Source organism: Mesoplodon densirostris, chromosome 10 (assembly GCF_025265405.1).
Source record: "Mesoplodon densirostris isolate mMesDen1 chromosome 10, mMesDen1 primary haplotype, whole genome shotgun sequence".
NCBI classification, from domain to species: domain Eukaryota; kingdom Metazoa; phylum Chordata; class Mammalia; order Artiodactyla; family Ziphiidae; genus Mesoplodon; species Mesoplodon densirostris.
The window spans coordinates 107,782,670-107,802,355 of record NC_082670.1 but is presented as its reverse complement, the minus strand read 5'-3'; the positions used below and the strand labels follow the sequence as shown (position 1 = coordinate 107,802,355).

Sequence of the window (19,686 nt, the reverse complement as noted above, 5' to 3'; positions counted from 1 at the left end):
CGCCTACCAGCTGCGCAGACACCCTAAGCCTGCCACGTGCGCACCTCCTCCTCTGTGACATGGACATGACCCCGGAGCTACCTCTCGGGGCTGTTATGTGCACCATGTGGACTAATACACAGAAAGCACCGAGAAAGGTATGCACCGTGCAAACACCGGCTCCTGCGAGGTGCCAGGTGCTATTCTAGGTGTGGGAGGGCAACAGACTGGTGGAGACACAGGCACCACCTGCTAACGGCACCCACACGGGGCGACAGGCCTAAGCGCCGTGTGTGAGAGGAGATGGCGCCATTGGGGACAATGGCAGGGAGCCCTTGGGCTGCAGCAGGAAAGGCAGGGGAGTGAAGCCGGACCCCCGGGGAAACGGGGTCCAGCAGGTGAAGGGCATGGAGAACTGTCCCAGCAGAGGGAACGGCGTCCGGCCAGCAGCCCCAAGCTCATCCTGAAGCAGAGCTCAGGGCCTGACCCTGGCCAAGAGGCCGCTCCGAGAGGTCCGACAGGAGGGCCTGGAGAGGTTCCCGCCTCACCTGGGTCCCCGTCCTCATCCGAGTGATGGGGGCACGGATCCTCACAGCCTGGAGCAGCAACACCTCCACCTCCACGAGATCCTAGGAAAAGGGCTTTGGGGCTCAGGCTGACTGTGCGTAGGCGCTGTGTGCTAGTGACGGGAATTTCAGGAAGGGACACCCTCCCCAAGGAAGGAGGCTCCTGCCAAGGCCAGCTCAGAGCCACGTGGCCAGAAGGCACCCATGACGTTCCTCTTCCCTAGGAGGCCTGGCTTTGTGGGTGGCTCGCCCCACCTGGACCTGGCTGCTGCCTCTTGCCTGCCCCTGGGGGTGCCAGCCTGGTCCTCTGAGCCTACAGACCTGTCCACTCCAGATGCTCCAGGTCAGCACCGCAGAGACCTGGGGACACTGACCAGGGACTGCTCCTCTCTAGGCCAGGCAGCCCTCACAGGACAGGTCTCCAGACCTCCCAACCCCAAATCCAGCCTGTCTGTCTCTGAGCAGAGTACCGGGACAAACGCAGGGGCCACAGGCAGAGTGTGATTAGAAGAGACCACATCCTCCTTCATTCTGAAGTCTATACTCCTGTTAATTTGGCCAAAGACTAACTTTACTGGCTTCTTTGTAGTGCTGCTGACACATGCTGAACCCAGGCTACTAAAACCCTTAAGCCCTTTTTACATACACTCACGTGAGCCCATCTCCTGTGCCTTGTGATCTGGGCTAACTCCCGGCACATAGTAGGTGCCCAGCTAGCATCCCTTCCCTTCCTTCCCTTCATCCTTCTCACTGCTGTCTTCCCCTGCTAGTCCTGGACTACTCCTCGGCTTTGGGAGCTGATTCTTAGGGTGACCTGAATTGCACAGATGGAACCGTGAGCTTCTGACCAGAGTCACATACCCTTCTGGGACACGCGGACCTCTGGGCCTCAGGCTGAGCCCCCACCTGCCTGGGCTCAAGGAGACGCCTTTCAGATGGAGCTGGTGGTGCAGGCTTTCCATCTACCAAGGGGCACCGGGGCCTTCCTCCAGCCCCTCCCCCAGCCTGCCAGATGGGAGACATAGAGAGGTGGCCCAGTGAGGTCAGCCTAGAGAGGAGGGTGGCCAGGAGGGACTGCATGGCCTTGTGTCCTCTGGACCAATCTCCAGCCAGTTGCTGTGTCAGCCACGCGGGCCCCCAGGAGGAGAAAAACAAGCCTGTTCTTGAGGCTGCAACCCTTTCTTTAGAGAGAAACAAAGCAGGGCCTCCTTGGTCCTTAATTTTACTCTCACATGCCCAGTGGTTTCTCGTCTTTATAAAATAGATAGGTAAACTTGGAGTATCCACCCAGTGATTCAAAAGGACTGCGGCGTAAGCGGGATACTTGGAGAGAGAGTGGAACTGCTGGGAAAGGAGTAAATCGATGCACTCAGTGTCGGGTCAAAGTCAGCCCCACCCCCTCCAGGGGGTCCCAGCGCCCAGAGCTGTGTGCTCAGGTGCTCCTAACTCAGCGGTGTTCCTGGACCGCTGTCAGGAGCCCAGTTCCTGTCCACAGCCACACCACCCAGGACAAAACGCCCTCTTCGAGCCGGGGTTCCAGCGTGGCCTGACCACCAAGCCGACGCTCCTGCGGGTCACAGCAGGCCAAGGACACAGGGCAGAATCCAAGCACCCTGAGCTCTTCTCAGGAGGGGGACATGCTCTGCCCTGTCCTTCCCAGAGGCCCACGGAAGTGCCTGCCCCTGGGAAAGACAGAAACGATCAGACTTATAGACACCCGCTTTCACCTGCTTAGAGTCAGTGCCACCGATATGGGACAGGGGGACCCTCCTGGGTGAGGCTTCCCCTGAGTCGGCCTCCAGCATCTCTGCTGACCCAGGAAACTGGTCAGGAAATGTCCCCCACTCCAGCGAGGAGGCAGGGGAGATGACTTTACTTCTAGCTGAGCAAAGACACTGGCGGATGACTCAGGCTTTCTTTTTCTCCTGGAAATATAAATCCAGGTCTGAAACACTACTGGTGTCCAGTTACCCTCATGTACAGCAGCCAAGTCAGCACATGCCTCCAAAAACATACACCATAACCCAGCAAGTGTGTCAGAGCCTAGAGCAGCCCAACTCTGCTAGGAGAACATCTCCAAGCCCAGCTGGAAAAGAAGACCTGAAGGCGGGAGGGCTCTGATGCTGGCAATACTAGGTCGGGTCCTAGAGCAGCCGTGTGGTGGCCGTGGGTCACTAGCTTGTCCCTCGGGGGCAGAGCAGAGGGTCCGGAGAGGACTTGGGGAGGCACGTAAAGCAGAGTCTGCTGTCACGACGGCTACTGCCAGCCTGCACTGGAATGTCCCCAGGGCGTGGGGCTTGGGGACCCTGCCCCTTAAGGAGCAGCCAGGGAGCCTCAGTCTGGAGGAGGGCAACCTCAGGGGTATGAGTGCAGGGCTGGCCCTGGTAGGGGTAGGTGACAGGCAGGGGCTTGGGCTCAGAGGGCAGAAGCAAGACCCTGGGAGAGGGTGGCCCTTGGCAAGAGCCCCAGCCCAGCAGCAGGGCTTCCTCCCAGCCCGGGTCACCAACCCCGCCAGCTGCCTGGGGAGTGGTGAGCCTCACCCCAGAGGCTGTGTCCAGGGCGGATTTGGAAGGTGCCCGCCGCGGTGCAGCCCACGCCCTTACCTGTGACACGACGACGAGCCTGCCGCTCTCGGCATCCACGGCCTGCACGACCCCCGACACGGTGCCGTGGCCCACGGAGAGGCCTCGCACAAGCCCGGCGCCGCCCACCAGCGCCACGGTCTCATTGCTGATGGAGAAGAGGATGTTGGACTGAGGCTGGGGGCCGCCCTCGGACGTGATCTGGAGGGAGAAGAGCCGCGCCCGTCAGCCCGTCCCCCGGCGGCCCACGCCTCACCCTCGGGGCAAGGGTGCCAACACCCCAGCACTCTCCACAGCCCGTCCTGAAGCCCCAGGCAGGGGACACAGCCAGAGCCCGGTCGTGGGTGGGGGTGGGGCAGGGGCGTGGTCTTTGGTTCCTACCTGCATCATGGCCCCGATAATCAGCGTCACCTTCCTGGGTATCAACCTAAACGGGGGAAAGACCTGGGTGTGGAGACACAAGGGAGAAAGGGGCCCGTTGTGTTCCAAGCTCCTGTGGCCGGACACCGTCCCTTCCATTCAATCCCAGAGAAGCACGGTGCACAGACGTCACTCCTTTGCAGGGGGCGCCGGCAAGTGCATGGGATCCCGGCCAACCCTGGGGGAGCCAGGCCCGAGCAGTCCCCACAAGACCTCCTCCCACCCCTGGGCCTGAGCATCTGCGGTTCTCGGGGCCGTGTTCTGCTCCTGTGGAAGCCACCTGGGAACTGTAGGAATGCCCGCTCCCCGGCCTGCCCCGGACCTGCCAGTCAGAGGTGGGGTCCTGCAATGTGTTTCAACAAGTCCCCACAAGATCTAACACATGTCCAAGCTTCCAACCCACTGCTTTCGAGATTTCGCCAACTCCTCTTTGGAAGGTGTCTCTTCCACTAAATGTCTCCAGATTTCTACTCATTGCCTTAGAAGAGCCCTCTACGTCAACGGCCTCAACATTTGCCAGAGGAGGAAAGCAGGACTCGAGGGGCAGGGACGAGGATGCCCCCGTCTCTGCAGCAGGGCAAAGCCCCCAGGTCCTCCTCCTGTACCCCTACAACCCCTGCTGTGCCGTAAGCTGTGCCAGTCGGCCCGGGGCTGCTTTGTGCGTGAGGAGTGGTCTCCGTGTGGCTGCGTCATTTGTAGGCAGACAGGACTTTCTTCTCAGCAGGAGAAGAAAGGTGCACTGCCATCTAGAAGCACCAACCGCATCCGCCAACACCAAGCCCACCGGCCCTATGTGGCCGAGACGGTGGAGGAGGGGGCAGGACCGGTTTAGTGCTGCCGAAGAATAAACTTGGACACAACTTCCTGGCCCTGGCGGCTGTGGCGCTCCCGTCATAGCTGAGACGGTGTCGGGGCCCTGGAGCTCCCTCACCCAGAACTGCTGCTCCCGGAGTTCCCTCGAGGAGTGCACCGCCTCTAAGGGCCCAACTGTCAATGGGCACCTCTGCACACGAGCCCAGACCTGTCCGCACACCTCCCCAGCCACCCCCTTGCTGTGCGGCAGTAGCTCCCCTCCCCTGAGCCACGCCACGCCCACTCCGTTCCGGAGACAGTGAAGTAACCCAGCCCCCTCCCTCCTGTGGCCCCAGGTCCCCGGGACCAGTGAAGGCCCCGTTTTCATCAGAGGACACAGTGGGGCAGTTTAATACAGCCCCTCCACGTGGCTTCCTGGGCTGCCCTTAAAACGCCCAGCCTATCACAAAAAAGCCCCAACATGCAACAGGGGCTGGGCCGAGGCCATGAAGCATGAGGGGAACAGCTTTACCTCAATCTGCTGTGGGGCTGAGTTGATTCTCTGTCCAGCCTTATCGGTCACGGTTGCGGTGAGACTGGTCTGGCCAATGGCCACGCCGTGGACGCGGAACACGGCGGTGTAGTCGTCTGGGGCCTCGTCGAGGGCCCTGGAACAGAGGGAGAAGCTGGGACTTCTTCCCCCAACAGACCTGTCGGCAATGCCCTGAGATGCTCTCCTCTGAGCCCTGATCCTGCAAGGACTCACACCAACGTGACGATCTGGGAGGCTGCCCGGAGCTTCAGGTCCATGAAGGCCAAGTACTTGGCCAGGAAAGGCTTCTTGTGGAAGTCCAGCACGCGAACATATGCCTTGACCGTCTTCCCAATCTCCACCTACATCAAGGGGGACAGAGACTCAGGGGTGGTCTTCGAGTGACCAATGCCACCACCTGTGGTACCCTACGGCTCTCTGCAAAAGCATCAACAACTTCAAACCTACAGACCCAAGATGACCTTCAGACTATCAGCCCATCAACAAATGAAAATCGGTTACGTGCTTTCTGTAGTCAAGGGGCCTCGGGGATACTTCGATGAATAAATGACACATCCCACTCTGGAGAACTAACAATCTTGGGGGGGATAAATTAGAAGTATGGGATTAACAGATACACACTACTATGTATAAAGTAGATAACTGGATTTACTGTATAGCACAGGGGCTATATTCAATATCTTATAATAACCTATAATGGAAAAGAATCTGAAAAAGAATATATATATGTATAACTGAATCACTTTGCTGTACACCAGAAACGAACACAACATTGTAAATCAACTATACTCCAATAAAAAGAAAGAATTAACAATCTAGTTAGAGAGATAATCCATAGCTTAGAATAGCAACAGGCATACAGTGGGGGTTTAATAAGTGCTCATTGACCCAACAGTTCATATCTGGCACATAATACACATGGTGAAAGCTCTGGGAAACATGAGTCAGAAATGTTTAGTGAAAGAACTCAAGTCTGGAAGCAAATCACCAGAGGAAATGAGATCAGAGGAGGACTACCTGAGGCTAAGAGAATACTGACTCTTAAGAAGTCCAAGTTGCTTGAATGTCCCCCTTTAATTACCAACTATTCTCTCCCCCCAGGAAGATAGGACTCTGACAGCATCCCTCTTTAAGCCTCACTGCAGTTACTTCAGGTATTTGGAGTAATATAAAATCCCTCTTCACATTAAAGAAAAGCCTAGATCTATTATGTATTCATTTTGCAAAAGCACTTGGCATTAGTACATCTTATTCACTTGCCACTGAAATTTCTGAGAATCCAAAATGTACATACTGGGGAGAAAATTCACATTCAGCAGTGCATGTACCGGGCTGGTTAGTAACTTGCACCAGTCAGAGGACAGGAATTCCCAAGCTGCAGCTAACGTGGGGACAACTTCCACCGGGATTTACAGCCAGGTTTTACAGGTGTCAACTGAGATGAGACGGATACCCTCGGAGGCCGCTCTGCACTGAGCCCAGAATGCTACGTGAAACAGCACTGCGAGCTGCAGGTGGACAGGAGGAAAGCACCCCCTGAACCCCCATCGCTCTCCAGGCCTCCGCAGGGAGGGAGCCATAACGGGAAGTTGACACTGACCTTGTCCACCACGCGGATGTACAGCTCCTGAATGTCCGAGACATAAACGTCAGCCTTTGCCGGGGCCGGGAAGGCTAAGCACAAGTCGTGGATCATGATGGTTGAGGTGCCCGGGAGCAAAGGGTGCACCTGCAAGGTCAGAGGTGGGTGTGGTTACACAGCTGCTCACGGCAGCAGCCTATCGCCCGTGGGACACTGTCTCCCAGAGACTGTGGACCAGGGCTTGGAAAACCCCACCCCTCAGCATGAGCACCCACTGCCAGCCAGGGGAGGGGCTTGGGATGTAAAATGTTAGTGCCAGGATAGATTTCAGAGAGCATTTATTTTAACTTTGCACAATTTACAGAGAAGAAAATGGAAGCTGCTTCAAGGTGGGGGTGGTCAGAGCTTGGCAGAGTGAGGACTCACACCCAGGGTTCCGTATCTCCTGTCCAGGCCACCTGCCCCTGCAGCTCCCATAAGAGAAGAGCATCCCATGGGGTCTCCTGTGAAACTGCAAGTCAAGGGCTGGTAGAGTGTGAGACCACTGCTTTCCAAATGAAGCTCTCACTGGGAAATCCTAATCTGAACCCACAGACTCTCAGAACCTGGGAATGGGCCGAGGAGGCCATCAAGTCTTCAGTGCGAGCTCTCTGAATCTTGACCATCCCCACATTCACCTCTACCTCTGCTGTGTTTGCAGTAGAGCCCTCATAAAATGTTTGGAGTGCAGGAATTCATCTAAGCTCCTGTTTTCCACGCTTTCACTGCCAAAGGCCCCCTTTAAGTCTTCTTCTCTCTCTACCTCCTTCCAGGGATCCCACCTTCAGAAGAGTCTCTCCCCAGACAAGCTGCATCATCACCACTCTCTCATGTTGGGGATGGACTCACAGTAATTTGTCATATTGCTTAGGCTTGCATCTCAACTGAGTGGTCTTGGGGGCTGGGCAGGTGGACGCATGTCATAGAGCTAGTGGGTGGGCCCCACGGCTGCCTCCCATCTCTACCTGGCCCTGGGTTTGCTGCCTGAGATTTGTGGTTTTATATTCACTGGGGGTGGGAGATGGGCGGTGGGTACAGTGAACTGCTCAGTGTTGGCAAAGCTACAGTTTCAATGTCAAGAACCTGTGGGGGAAAAACGTCAGGAGACAACCAAATACTATCCCACTGCACCCAGGTTAGAAGCCTTCAAGGCTGACCAGAGTGAGCCCACATCCTTAACACATCCTATAACAACCTGGCACGATCTGGCCCCTGCCCAGGGCTCTGGTTTCACTGCAAAACACCCTCCCCCATGGCCATCACACTCCAGCCAGCTGGCGCCTGTCTACCCGCCTCAGGGCTGCACAGTCCACCTTAGAGGTCTGGGGGCTTGTCCTCCCCGTGTCCACCTGCTGGCTCCCACTCACCCTCAGTCCCATTCAAGTGTCCCTCCTTGGTAAAGTCTCCCCTGATCCGGAAGGTTGGGACCTTTGCCCCTCTGTTCTCTTCTCCTGCTGCAGCTGTACCACTCTTCACTCCAACTCGATGTAGACTTCCCTGTGCATCCTCCCCCCAGGCTGTCTTCTCCCCTAATGCAGCCTCAGGACCGAGCCTCACACCTGGCCGAGACCCCCGCCCAGCGTGTCGAGTATACTGAGATCCAGGGTCACAGCTCCAAGTCGCTGGTTAACGTAAGGAGTCCTGCACTTCCACCAGCTCAGCTTCAGTCCTGGCTTTGTCAACACTTGGGAATTTTTGAAAAAAGGGGTCTGCAAACCCCAGGTACTGTCATCTCTTTGGGAAGTGCTGATTCTGGTCCACATCCTTCAGTGAACACATGGGGAGACAGGCCCACCCAGTGTGGGAACCCAGCCTTGAAGGGGCGGCACTGGGGAGGGAACACGGTGCCCGAGCCCCCAGTTTAGGGCTTCTTCTCCCACGCTCAGCCACTTCCCAGAGCTGGATGCCACCAGCAGCCAGAAAGGAACCGTCAGGCAGGGGAGGCGGCAGGGGCTGGCAGCTTGAGAACTCTGCCAGCAGCACTGGGCTCACAGGCACATCCACAGATGAAGGGGGCCCAGGGTATTTCACACAAGGACTCAAGTCGCTTAATAAAGATTCCAGAGTGGAAATCACGCTGGTGCTCTGAACAACGGCTGTGTAGTTTGACCCAGGTCCACGCTAGCCTGGTATCAAATACACTGAGGACTGGGGGCTGGAGGCCACAGGGCTCCAGTTTTGCGGAGGACGATTCACTTGGCTTATTACACATCCCCCAGAGAGAACCCATTTAAAAATCACAGGGAGGGGCTTCCCTGGTGGCGCAGTGGTTGAGAATCCGCCTGCCAATGCAGGGGACATGGGTTGGAGCCCTGGTCTGGGAAGATCCCACATGCCGCAGAGCAACTAGGCCCGTGAGCCACAACTACTGAGCCTGCGCATCTGGAGCCTGTGCTCCGCAACAAGAGAGGCCGCAATAGTGAGAGGCCTGCGCACCGCGATGAAGAGTGGCCCCTGCTTGCCACAACTAGAGAAAGCCCTCGCACAGAAACGAAGACCCAACACAGCAAAAATAAATAAAATAAATTAATAAACTCCTACCCCCAACATCTAAAAAAAAATTTAAAAAAATAAAAAATAAAAAAATAAAAAAAAAAATAAATAAATAAATAAAAAAATAAAATAAAAATCACAGGGAGAAGCGAGAGCTCTAATCTGATCCTCCTGCAAAAGTTGCCGCTGTCAGGAGCGGCACGTCCTTCATGATGCAGAGAAATGACGCGCTCGCTGTACCAATGTGGCCAGACCCGCACAAGGGGCGCACGGAGGCGTTCTCTCTTTTTCTTTTTCTCTCCTTCGAAAGAGCCACTTTGCGCATTTTAAACGAAGACATAAATGATGGTGGGGAAATCGATTCCTTTTCCGCTTGATTTCCCAGCAGCTGGGCGTCCAGGCGCCTTCTGGATGATGGAGCGGAGGACGGCGTCAGGCTGCCACCCACCAAAGGGCCGCGTGGCCCGTCCGCTCATCAGCTCCTGCCAGCCCACTGAACGATGAACAGCGCTTTAAGGGCGTGCTGACCTGTCACTCCAGAGACAAACCACTGGAGGAAGGGAGGGGACATGCCGGCCAGCAGATGGCACAGGGGTGGGGGTGGCGGGGGAGGGATCCTGTCCCCCCCGACCATGTATGTGTCACCACCCCCTTCTCCAGGCTCCAGACCCACCTGCTTCCTGATGGACGTGGGGGGACGCATGTGCAGGAGGGGAGGTGGGTAAACCCACGCCCAGCATGAATTCTTGTTCCCAAGGGGTAACGGTTCCCACTGAGAGCCCAGGAGAAGTCCTGTCATCTCTTTGGAGACAGGAAGGCGTTACTGTGCATTAAGATGCTATGTGTGGCGTCAGGGGCCGCTCTGCTCGCGCCGTCCACCTGCGCCCGCCAGGCCCCGAGGGGCCGCCACGTCATCACGGCCCCCCGCTTCCCAGGGCCCATCACACTTCACACTTGTCCCTTGACAGGTGGCATCTACAGAAGAGCAAGGACCCTGAGGATACTTCTGAACATCGCTGGCACCACCCGCTTCCGTTTCCCATGCGTGCCCGTCGACGTCTTGTGGTGGCCAGGCCGTGCCATGCGAGAGGGTGGGGATCCATGCCCCCGGCAGACATGGATGCCCTTGAGGCTGGTGGGGGATGACCAGGCTCACACTGAGATGAGAAACTTCATCCAAGGGCCCCAGCCAGCCCAGAGGCTTCCCGCAGGCGAACACACCGCAGACGGGACACACCCGAGTTCACGCCCCACTGCTACCACTTACCACCTGCCCCGACCCAAGGAAGGACCCCCTTCTGATGCACCTCCTCAGAGGTACAATGTCACTGTGACCAGCTGCACATCCCAGGACCCAGAGAGGCCCTGTCTGACTGCTCCCCGCTGAATCCCTGGAGCCTGGACCAGGCCTGGCACGTGATGGGCACCCACCTTTGCAGGGTGAATGCGTTAATGAAAGGAATGAGGGTTCAGCACACGCTAGGTTACTTCCCAGCCGCCGTCCTTATAATCACCCAGCTTCTGCATGGAGGGCTTATTTTGAAATGTAAAGAACTGGTGAGAAGAAAGAAACCCTGAGTTTAAATCAGGTAAACACTCCCATGTGTAAACTAGCCAAGAAGGAAAGAGAGGTGCCTTGCAGAGGGTTTGGGTCTGTGTGAGCCTGCACAGCCCTGGGTGCGTGGTGTGGGCATAATCACCCCACCACAGCCCCGGTGCGGTGCGTGAGCGCCAGACTGCCTTCCAGAGACGCTTGGAAGCTGACACACACCCACCAGCCATTCCTGCCTCCAAACGGGTATCCATAGGAAAGAAAGAAACAATTCTCTCTGAGCTAACTGAAGAAATGTTGTGGGCTTCCTTGTCTCTGTGATTAAGGGAAATGAGAATGCTGCTAATTAGCAGCTGGAAAATGCCACAGAAACGTGTAAACGTCCTTCAGAAACAGCCCTCCGAGAAGCTGCGAGGAGCTGTCATCGGCTGTCAACACTCCATGAAAAATCCCTCCCGCACTTTACAGAAGAGGCAAAGGGAACCAGAACCCGATTCCACCTGGAGCCGCAGTGGTCTTTGCACAGGCCTGAGGTGGGGGGAAGCAGAGACCCTGGCGGCCAAGGCGCCTCCAGGATACTTTCTGGGCAAACATCTGCCTCTGAGAAAAACAGGAACGTTATGACGTGCTTCCTCGCCCTTCACCGAGGGGCTGCACTGTGAGAAAGCATCCTTCCAACAAGACAGCTAACGACCAAAGTCGCCCACTGGAGGAAGGTAAGAAAATGTTAGGAAAACAAAATAACAAAAAAACTAGATCATCCTAGAAAGACACATGCTACAAAACTGACTCAAAAAGAAATAAACAATCTGGATAGACATGTAAGAAGTGAAGTGTTTCAATTCATATCAAAAACTACCTATGAGGGGCTTCCCTGGTGGCGCAGTGGTTGAGAATCCGCCTGCTGATGCAGGGAACACGGGTTCGTGCCCCAGTCCGGGAGGATCCCACATGCCGCGGAGCAGCTGGGCCCGTGAGCCATGGCCGCTGAGCCTGCGTGTCCAGAGGTTGTGCTCCACAACGGGAGAGGCCGCAACAGTGAAAGGCCCACATATCGCAAAAACAAAACAAAACAAAAAACAAAAAAACAAAAAAAAAACTACCTATGAGGAAAGCCCATGACCAGGTGGCTCCACTGGTTAATTCTACCAAACTTTCAAGAGTTACTGTTACCAATTCTACCCAGACTCTTCCAAAAATTAGAAGAGGGAACATTTCTAAGTCATTCTATGAGGGTGCTATCACCCTGATACCCAAACCAGACAAGGACATCACAAAAAAGAAAATCACAAACCAAAATCTCTCAGGAATTTGAACATAAACTCAACAAAACACCAGCAAACTTTAACCAGTTACATGTAAAAAGAATTATATATCATGATCAAGCAGGGTTTATCCCAGAATGCAAAGTTAGTTTAATATCTGAAAGCCAATTAATGTAACACATCATATCAATAGAATAAAAAACAAACAAAAAAATTATTTTAAGAGACACAGAAAAAGCATTTGACAAAATCCAATACCCTTTCCTATGTGTGTGTGTGTAAGAATAGGGAGGTGATTACTGAGGTATTTGGGGTTTTTTTGAGGTGATAAAAAACCTAAAACTAACTGTGGTGATGGTTGCCTGCATCTATGAATATACTAAAAACCACTGAATTGTGACATTAAATGGGTGAATTGTATGGTATGTGAAAGATACCCCAATAAAACTGATATTAAAAATAGTAAAAGTTGGCGAGGGTGCGGGGCAGCTGTCCCTTAGCTATAGTCTCTGCCGTCTAGTTTACCGCAGCCCCCACCACGCCCTATTAGCCTCCGACGCTGAAGCTAAGCATCTGGTGCCGGTTAGCCCCGCTCTTCCCAGTATGTTCCTCACACCCCGCTCATTTGCCTCACTTACTCTACACCTGTCCCACTTCAGAGACAACTCATGTTGTGGCCACTGTATCCAGACAGTCAACAGATGCAAAACAAAAAGTCAGAGAAAGGGACCAGTGGGGAGTTATGGCTGGAAACCCTGCAGAGAGTGAGGTGACATACTCCTGATTCCCGGCTAGGACACACATTTATTGCACAACCATGGGCAAGGCAGCCGGGCTGTATTTCTGAAAGGAGACTGTGGAACCAGGTCTCTGCGAAGGCTAAGTCCCTGGAATGCGTGTTTTGTGCTCTCGCCAGTGGTGAGGGCTCCCCCGCACGGACGGGCAGTGCTGAAAGCAAGTGCGGGCGGCAGGATGGCAAGATGGCTCTCCCCTGGCTTCCCTGGCTGCACCACAGGAACCCCCACCATGCATCAAGCACGGAATGCCCCCGCCTCTCGAGTCCAGGACAAAGTCTCGCTCGGTGCTGGGATGACTGGAAAACTCCTCCAACACCTGGCAACCAGCCTTCACCAGGGGAAAGCATGTCTTAGGCTCTGAGCAACCCAAAGGCCACAGCAGAGCTGCAATTTCAGGACACCGCATGGGTGTCACGGTCTGTTGGTTCTTGGCTGCCTGCAATTGCGACTCACAGCAGTGGTTTGACACTCACACTCAGTGGTCAGAGTTTCCTTTTAAAGAAAGTTCAGTTTTCACGACAGAATAATAACTCACTGCGCCAATATGCAGACATTTAGGACGTTGGTGCCTGTTTGCGTTTACTCTTTGTCATAATTATAGGGCGATTCGTTAAAAATAAAAAAAATTAAACACCCTAAATGCTCTACAAGGAGAGAATGGCTGAGTACAAATGACTGTGAGAAAATAATCAGCCAGCCTACATAGCAACACGGAGAAAAAAACCCTTAGAATAAAAGCACTGAAAAGAGCAGAATGCTCAATTCTTCCACACCATGGGCCCAGCTAGGGAGAGGGTCAGGAAAGGAACATGGAGAAACAGAAAAAGCTGATACATCTTTTAAGGCAATTTCCTTATGGTTCTTATACTGGCACTTATGTAATAATATTTTCATCTTAATTGAAAGGAAACCAATTAAGATGAAAATATTGTTACTAGGTAATAATAATAATTATATAATTATTAAAATTAATTAATCATTAAATTAAATTATTATTATTATTATGTAACTACAGTGTGGGTAGTTTGTGGAGATGGAATACAAACCACAAAGGTAGCTCGTGAGTTTCACAGTGAATCAGAGAATCTGAAGACTCTGCTCAACACACCAGCCGAGATTAAGTGCCAGCTTCTACAGCAATCTGTTCACTAAAACGAAGAGGAAGGCAGGGGCAGGGCCCACACTCACCGTGGCAATGCCCAGGGCTTCCTGATAGGCCACCTTGACCACATCTGCGCTGCTGGTGTTAAGGAAGAAGTAGCCAGAGCCTTCTCGGACATGCAGCTCTGCCTGTTGGGAGGGGCCAGGTTGGTGTCAGAGGCATGGGGTCCCCCAGGGGTCACGCCCAGGTACTGGAGCAGGGGGGAGGCTGTACCTGCACGCCCGGGTGGTTGTAGATGGCCACCTCTTCTGGACTGACCCTCACGTCCTCCACCAGCATGAGTTCGATGGAGGCCGACACGGGCATGAGGGGATGGTGCTGAAGGGGCAAAGCCCGCACTGTCAGACCCAGGGGGGCTGGGGGCCACCTCAGGCCAGCCCACGGCCTCCCCCCGAAGAGCAGGATGAGTGGCCCCAGGGGCTGGCACACCCCCCCATCCGGAACCTCGTTATGGCGGGGACACGAGCCCAGTAACACCCATCGTGCTTTGAGACCACAGCCCTGCGAGGCCTCCCGGAGTCATGCCCAGGTGGGCGCCCCATCCCACCTGCCAGGCTCCCGGGGTGGACGACTCACACGCACCCCAGGAAAGCGGGACGGCGTTGCAGGCAGTGGGAGCTGCGGGCTTAGGGGATGGGGCTGAACCAGCTGGGCACACTCAGCTGGGGCCGTAAGTTGGGCCGCGGCGGGGAAGAGGCTGTGGCCCGAAGGCCTGAGGGCCCCCGAGGCGTGCGCCAGAGACGGCATGTGGCGAGGCCCCTCTGCCTTTCAGCTGGATCCCCCTGTTGCCTGCGTGCAGGGTGTGCAGCGGGGGAGACTGAGGCAGGAAGCCCGATGAGGAGGCACCCCTGATCAGGGAGTGGTGGGTGACCAGGGTGCAGCCCAGCGAGGGGCTCAGGACCCTGGGACGCCGGGCACAGCACAAGAGAAGCAGGAGGGCTCCCCGCCCCCCCAGGGCCCTGGTCAGTACCGGCTGCTTCACTCTGGCCATGTCCAGGTGGGACTGCTGGTAGCCAGTGGCAGTGGCAGAGATGGCCGTGGTGCCCGAGGCCTGGTGAACTGAAATGGCCTGCAAACCTGAGTGCGGGAGAGAAAGCGGCGTCGGGTTTGGGCCCCACTGCTGCATCTGTGAGGCGGCCCCTCCTTCCCTCTGTCTAATTTGTAGCTTTAAATCTCCCACAGCCCTAAAAATAGGTGATGGGCTTCGTTTACACTGTGTGCACCATAAGAGTTAACGTGCCCTGAGCAAGGTTCCCGGGGCAGCTTAGAGGAGCTGGAGGAGATGGCTCAGCTCCTGGCCGTCGAGGGGTCTGTGATGGCAGCGTCACAGGGCCTTGGTGCCAGGCCGGTCTGTGCACAACCTGGGGTTTGAGACTCAGCTGCTGTGTCCCCGAGCTGTCTCCCCATCTCCCACACAGACAGGCCATTCCTACGTCACAGACGTGTGAGGATTAAAGGAGAGTCCCGAAGCTCCCTGAGCTTTAGTCCCGGACAGAGGGGGTCCCAGCCCTCCACCCACAGCTGCCGGCCCCTCTTGGCACGCGGCTCATCTGTCTGGGGCCACCGCTCACCACCCGGCTCACCGTGCAACTTCTTTTGGCCGCTCCCATCGTCCCGGGACACCAGCTGTAAGGGCGGGTCCAGCTCGATGCTGGCCAGCGATGGCCTGGTGGACTCCCACTGGACGCTCAGCGAGCTGAAATTGTCGAACCTGCGGCCCTGCTGGTCATAGGCGGCCAGGTCCAGCAGGGGGTTGCGATGGCTGGAGACCGGAACCTGCAAGAAGCCGAGGTCACCCGCTAGGCTGCACCCCGTCCTGGGCGGGGCCGCCCCTGACCACACGGTGCAGCGGACCTGCCGGCTGCCTTGTAAGCTCGTAGGGGTCCCGGTGAGCCAGTGGGGGGCAAGTCACGAACGGATGGTCACTACTACCAGCCAGCAAGGTGCCCCCCAGCCCTATGCAACCTGGCCTCCTGCTCCAGTCCGTGGTCCTCAACGGGGGCCTTGGCGGGGTCTGGAAGCATTTTTGGTTGTCACACTGCAGGGGGAGCAACTGGCATCTAGTGCGTAGAGGTTGGGGTGCTGCTCAACACCCCAGGGTGCACTGGGCAGCCCCCCAAGAAGGGAGGACCTGGCCCCAAATGTCAGCAGTGCCGAGGCTGGGGGACCCTGCTCCGCTCAGCCCTCCCCTCTCCAAACCCTGCCACCTCCCCCCGCCCCATGCCCCACCTCAGCCCCTCCAGGACGCCCCCCCTCGTGGTTCAACAGGAACGCCAATTACACCCCAAACTGTCCCAGAGCTGCTGGGATGGCAAAGCTTTCAGAGCCGAGTTCTCAGCTGGCCTTGACCAGCCTGGTGATGGGGGCTGCCACCCACCCACTGAGGGTGAGGACGGGTCCCGGGGGCGGGAAGGGACGGAGGTCCTCGGCGGCTGAGCGGCAGGCCCCTCGGGTTCCACTCCAAAGCCCACCTCCTGCTGCGCGCAGCTGAGCAGCTCTGCCCCCCAGGGCCCGTGGGGGAGCGGCCTCATTCCCCCAGACCGTGGTTCACCCCGCCCTCCCAGCCCGAATGGACGCCTGGCTCCCACAGCGCGGACTCAAGCCCACCTCCGCCCAGGCAAGCCACCCACTTTCTGGAGTTTCTCCACGTGAAGTGGGAATTGTACGAGATCCTCCTTCCAGCGCTCTGTTTTAAATAAGGGTCGCGTGAGAGCATTTTAAGGGGCCTGGCTCGTGTCACTCAGGCAGGAACCTGAGCTCAGCAGTATCCATACTTCACCAGGCACGGGTCCAAGAGGAAGGACTGGGCTTCTCTGGCCCTTGCAGTCAGGAGTGAGGGCATCACTTGCTTTGGCCAGTGAAATGTGACAAGTGACTCGTGACAGTTCGGGGGCAGAAGCTTGAATGGTCAGAACATGATCTGCCAGCTCTGCTTCTCCGCCCGCATTCAACTTGGGGGCCGCTCCACCGCCCAAGTCTTGGAAGGAAGGTAACGACAAAGTGGGGCCCCCAGCCCCCTGCGATGCGCACACTGCGTGAGCAAGGTGTGAGCCCTTACTGTGCAGGGGGGTCGGTACTGCCGCCGAGCCCACCTGGCCCGCCCGACGCAGTCAGCCAACTCCCACCTCCCTCGCCCCCGGACAACTCTAGACCAAAGCAGGTCCCAAATTCTAAATGCAGGTCAGCATAATCACCGGGGAATGCAAAGGAGTTTACAACCACTGTGGACGCAAGCCGGGAGCTGTGACTGTGGCCGGGGAGAACAAGGTGCGCATTCTAGAGGCCCCACTGTGTCCCCCAGATGCGACCCGGGGCGGAAAACTAACGTTCTTCCCTTCCTCCTCCTCCCCGGGGCGGAGTGGGGAGTAGGGGGGGACGTGAACAAAGCATCAATCATGCTTGCAGGTTCACTGGTCCTGCCAATGGCAAGAGCATCATCCCCAAACGGGGAGGCTGAGGCTCAGAGATGTTAAGTTGCTTGCCCAAGGTCACACAGGTTTAGGGGTGGAACTCTCCGGTCTGATTTTAAAGCCCACAGGCCTCGCCAGACGCTGTGCAGCCTCTCCCCAGCACACGAGTCAGGAGGCAGCTCCATTCAAGCCCCAGCCTGTCACCTTCTGGCCGTGAGCTGCACGGCTGATGCCCAGCTCAGAGGACTGGGGTCAGGCCGGAGTGCAGTCCCACTTTGTCACTCCGACAGGTCAACCCCGTTTTAGTGCCTGGCCTCGCTAGTGACCAACTCTGCAAACATGTCCTGGGCAGCCTCTGGCTTTGGAGACATATAAAGTGAAACTGATTTGCACCAGGATGTGTGGCAAAGATATCTTCCTCAGGGTCCCCTGGTAAGACCATAAATCTCAGGGGCCACGCCTGACTGGCTTGCGGCTCTGGAATCCCAGCACGGATGGATCACAAGGCAATTCTGTGTTTGAGCAAAGATCTACGACACATGAGAGCCAATGCAGAGCTGCACTCACTGCCGGACCGACATCTTTCAGCCAAGAGACAACCCTGGGCTGACCCCGAAGGTCACAGCCGACAGATGGCCAGACTCCGCTCCTTCAGCCAGTAGCCCATGTTTAAGGGCAGGAAAGAGGCACGTGGATCTGACTGTTTTTTCCTTTGAAATTGAGAAGGTTTGGCCAGCCTGGGGTTGAACAGGCTGGAGCTGAGGGGGGCTTTGGAGGAGCACCCGCTGTTCAGACCTGACCATCCCCCTCGCCCTGTCCTCAGCACCAGGCACGTGAGTCTACAGAATAAGGGCAGGGGGCGGGGGGTTGGGGAGGGGTCCCTGGATCACTCATCCATCCACCATGCACTGAGCTCCCACCACGAGCTGGGCCCTGAGAGAGAGAGACTCACAAAGATGAAAATGAGTACAGGCACAGCTCAGAGATGTTGCGCTTCGCAGATCCCTCGTTTTTACAACCTGAAGGTTTGTGGCAACCGTGTGTCGAGAGATTCGGTCAGTGCCATTTTCCCAACAGCATTAGTTCACTTCATGTCTCTGGGTCACGTTCTGGTAATTCTCGCAATAGTTCAGACGTTTTCATCATCAATACATGTACTTGTTAGGGTGTCTGTGATCGGGGACCTTTGAAGTTACTGCCATGACTCACTGAAGGCTCAGAGGTCGGTTAGCGTATTTTAGCTATAAAGTCCTTTTTAATTAAGGTCTGTACGTTGTTTCTTGAGCCATAACACTATTGCACACTTAATAGACTATAGGATAATATAAATGTAGCTTTTGTATGCCCTGGGAAACCAAAAAGTTCCTGAGACTTGTTTTATTGCGATAGTCGCACTGTACTGCAGGGTCTGGAACCGAACCCACGCTGTCTCCGAGGTCTGCCTGTGCGTAAATTCTACAGCATTAGTTGATGGGAGGTGCTTGGGGGCAGGGAGGGGGAGAAGGGAACCGTGTAGGAAATGCTGAGTGGGGACCTTCAGGTAAGGTCTAAGGCTGAGGAAGGCCCCCCACCCCGAGAAAGTAACGTGTGAATCAAGAGCTGCGGGTTCGGGAGGGAAACAATTCCAGCCAGGGGACAGCAAGCCAGAACGCGGGACTGTCCCAGCATCCGAGCACTGATCGCGGGGGGAAGGTGACGGGTGGTCTCAGGGCCTGCGGGTCCCGCTCTGACTCCCTACGTCCAGTCCCGCTATCCCCCACAGTAACTCTGGATGTCACTGTCATCGCTCAAAGGAGGCGGCTGCACAGCGGGTGGGATTCAGGCCGGGCCTGAATCCGGCTCCCCGGCACACGCACGGTGGACCCAGCAAGCCGGGTCTTCCAAGCACCCAGACTTACATGATGTCTTTCTTTCCACAAGGGCTAATTTGTTGAGTACATAAAAGTGATTTAAACTGTAAAACTTTCGGGACATTCATCTCAATAGCCCCCAACGTCTTTTCCTGAACACACACAGATTCTCACCTTAGGGAAGACGATCAGCCGCTCCATGACATGCACACCCAGGCCTGGGACGGGGAGGATGCGGCACCATGGCAACGAGCCGGCGGAGGGGCCCTGGGCCCGGGTCTCCTCCGGCAGGAGGATGCTCCCTGCAGGTCCGCGGGGCAGGGGAGAGGGCCCTGAGCCGCACACACAGACTCCTCACTTTAACCAGTGCCATCGAGGCCCCAGTCCTCACGGGACCAGCGGAGGGGCTCACATGCCTCAGAGCTGAGGGGTCAGTGAAGCCCCCCACGATCGCCAGAGCAGCGGGAGAAAAGCTGAACTAAGCTCACAAGGACAGGAGGCCCAGAGGCATGGGCCAGATGGTCCCAGGCCCTGGAGTCTGGCGCCTCCCCTAGAGCTTCAAAGGGATGCAACTTGACCAAACAGCAGCAGGAACCGACTCCCAATCTCACTGCCCCAGGCAGGCAGCTGGACACGCCCCAGGG

At 56.2% G+C, this 19,686-nt stretch overlaps 1 protein-coding gene across 1 annotated transcript in view; it reads right to left on the bottom strand.

Moving 5' to 3' along the window:
- NUP210 (nucleoporin 210) overlaps positions 1-19,686 on the bottom strand; it is a 100,574-nt gene that overhangs the window by 20,355 nt on the left and 60,533 nt on the right. The window contains exons 17-26 of the mRNA XM_060110319.1: positions 15,366-15,558; positions 14,753-14,859; positions 13,996-14,100; positions 13,809-13,910; positions 6,493-6,621; positions 5,106-5,233; positions 4,872-5,007; positions 3,509-3,571; positions 3,149-3,328; positions 528-608 (exon numbers count right to left, since the gene is read on the bottom strand). Of these exons, the coding sequence (XP_059966302.1) occupies positions 528-608; positions 3,149-3,328; positions 3,509-3,571; positions 4,872-5,007; positions 5,106-5,233; positions 6,493-6,621; positions 13,809-13,910; positions 13,996-14,100; positions 14,753-14,859; positions 15,366-15,558 (1,224 nt within the window). The remainder of the gene's footprint in view (positions 1-527; positions 609-3,148; positions 3,329-3,508; positions 3,572-4,871; positions 5,008-5,105; positions 5,234-6,492; positions 6,622-13,808; positions 13,911-13,995; positions 14,101-14,752; positions 14,860-15,365; positions 15,559-19,686) is intronic.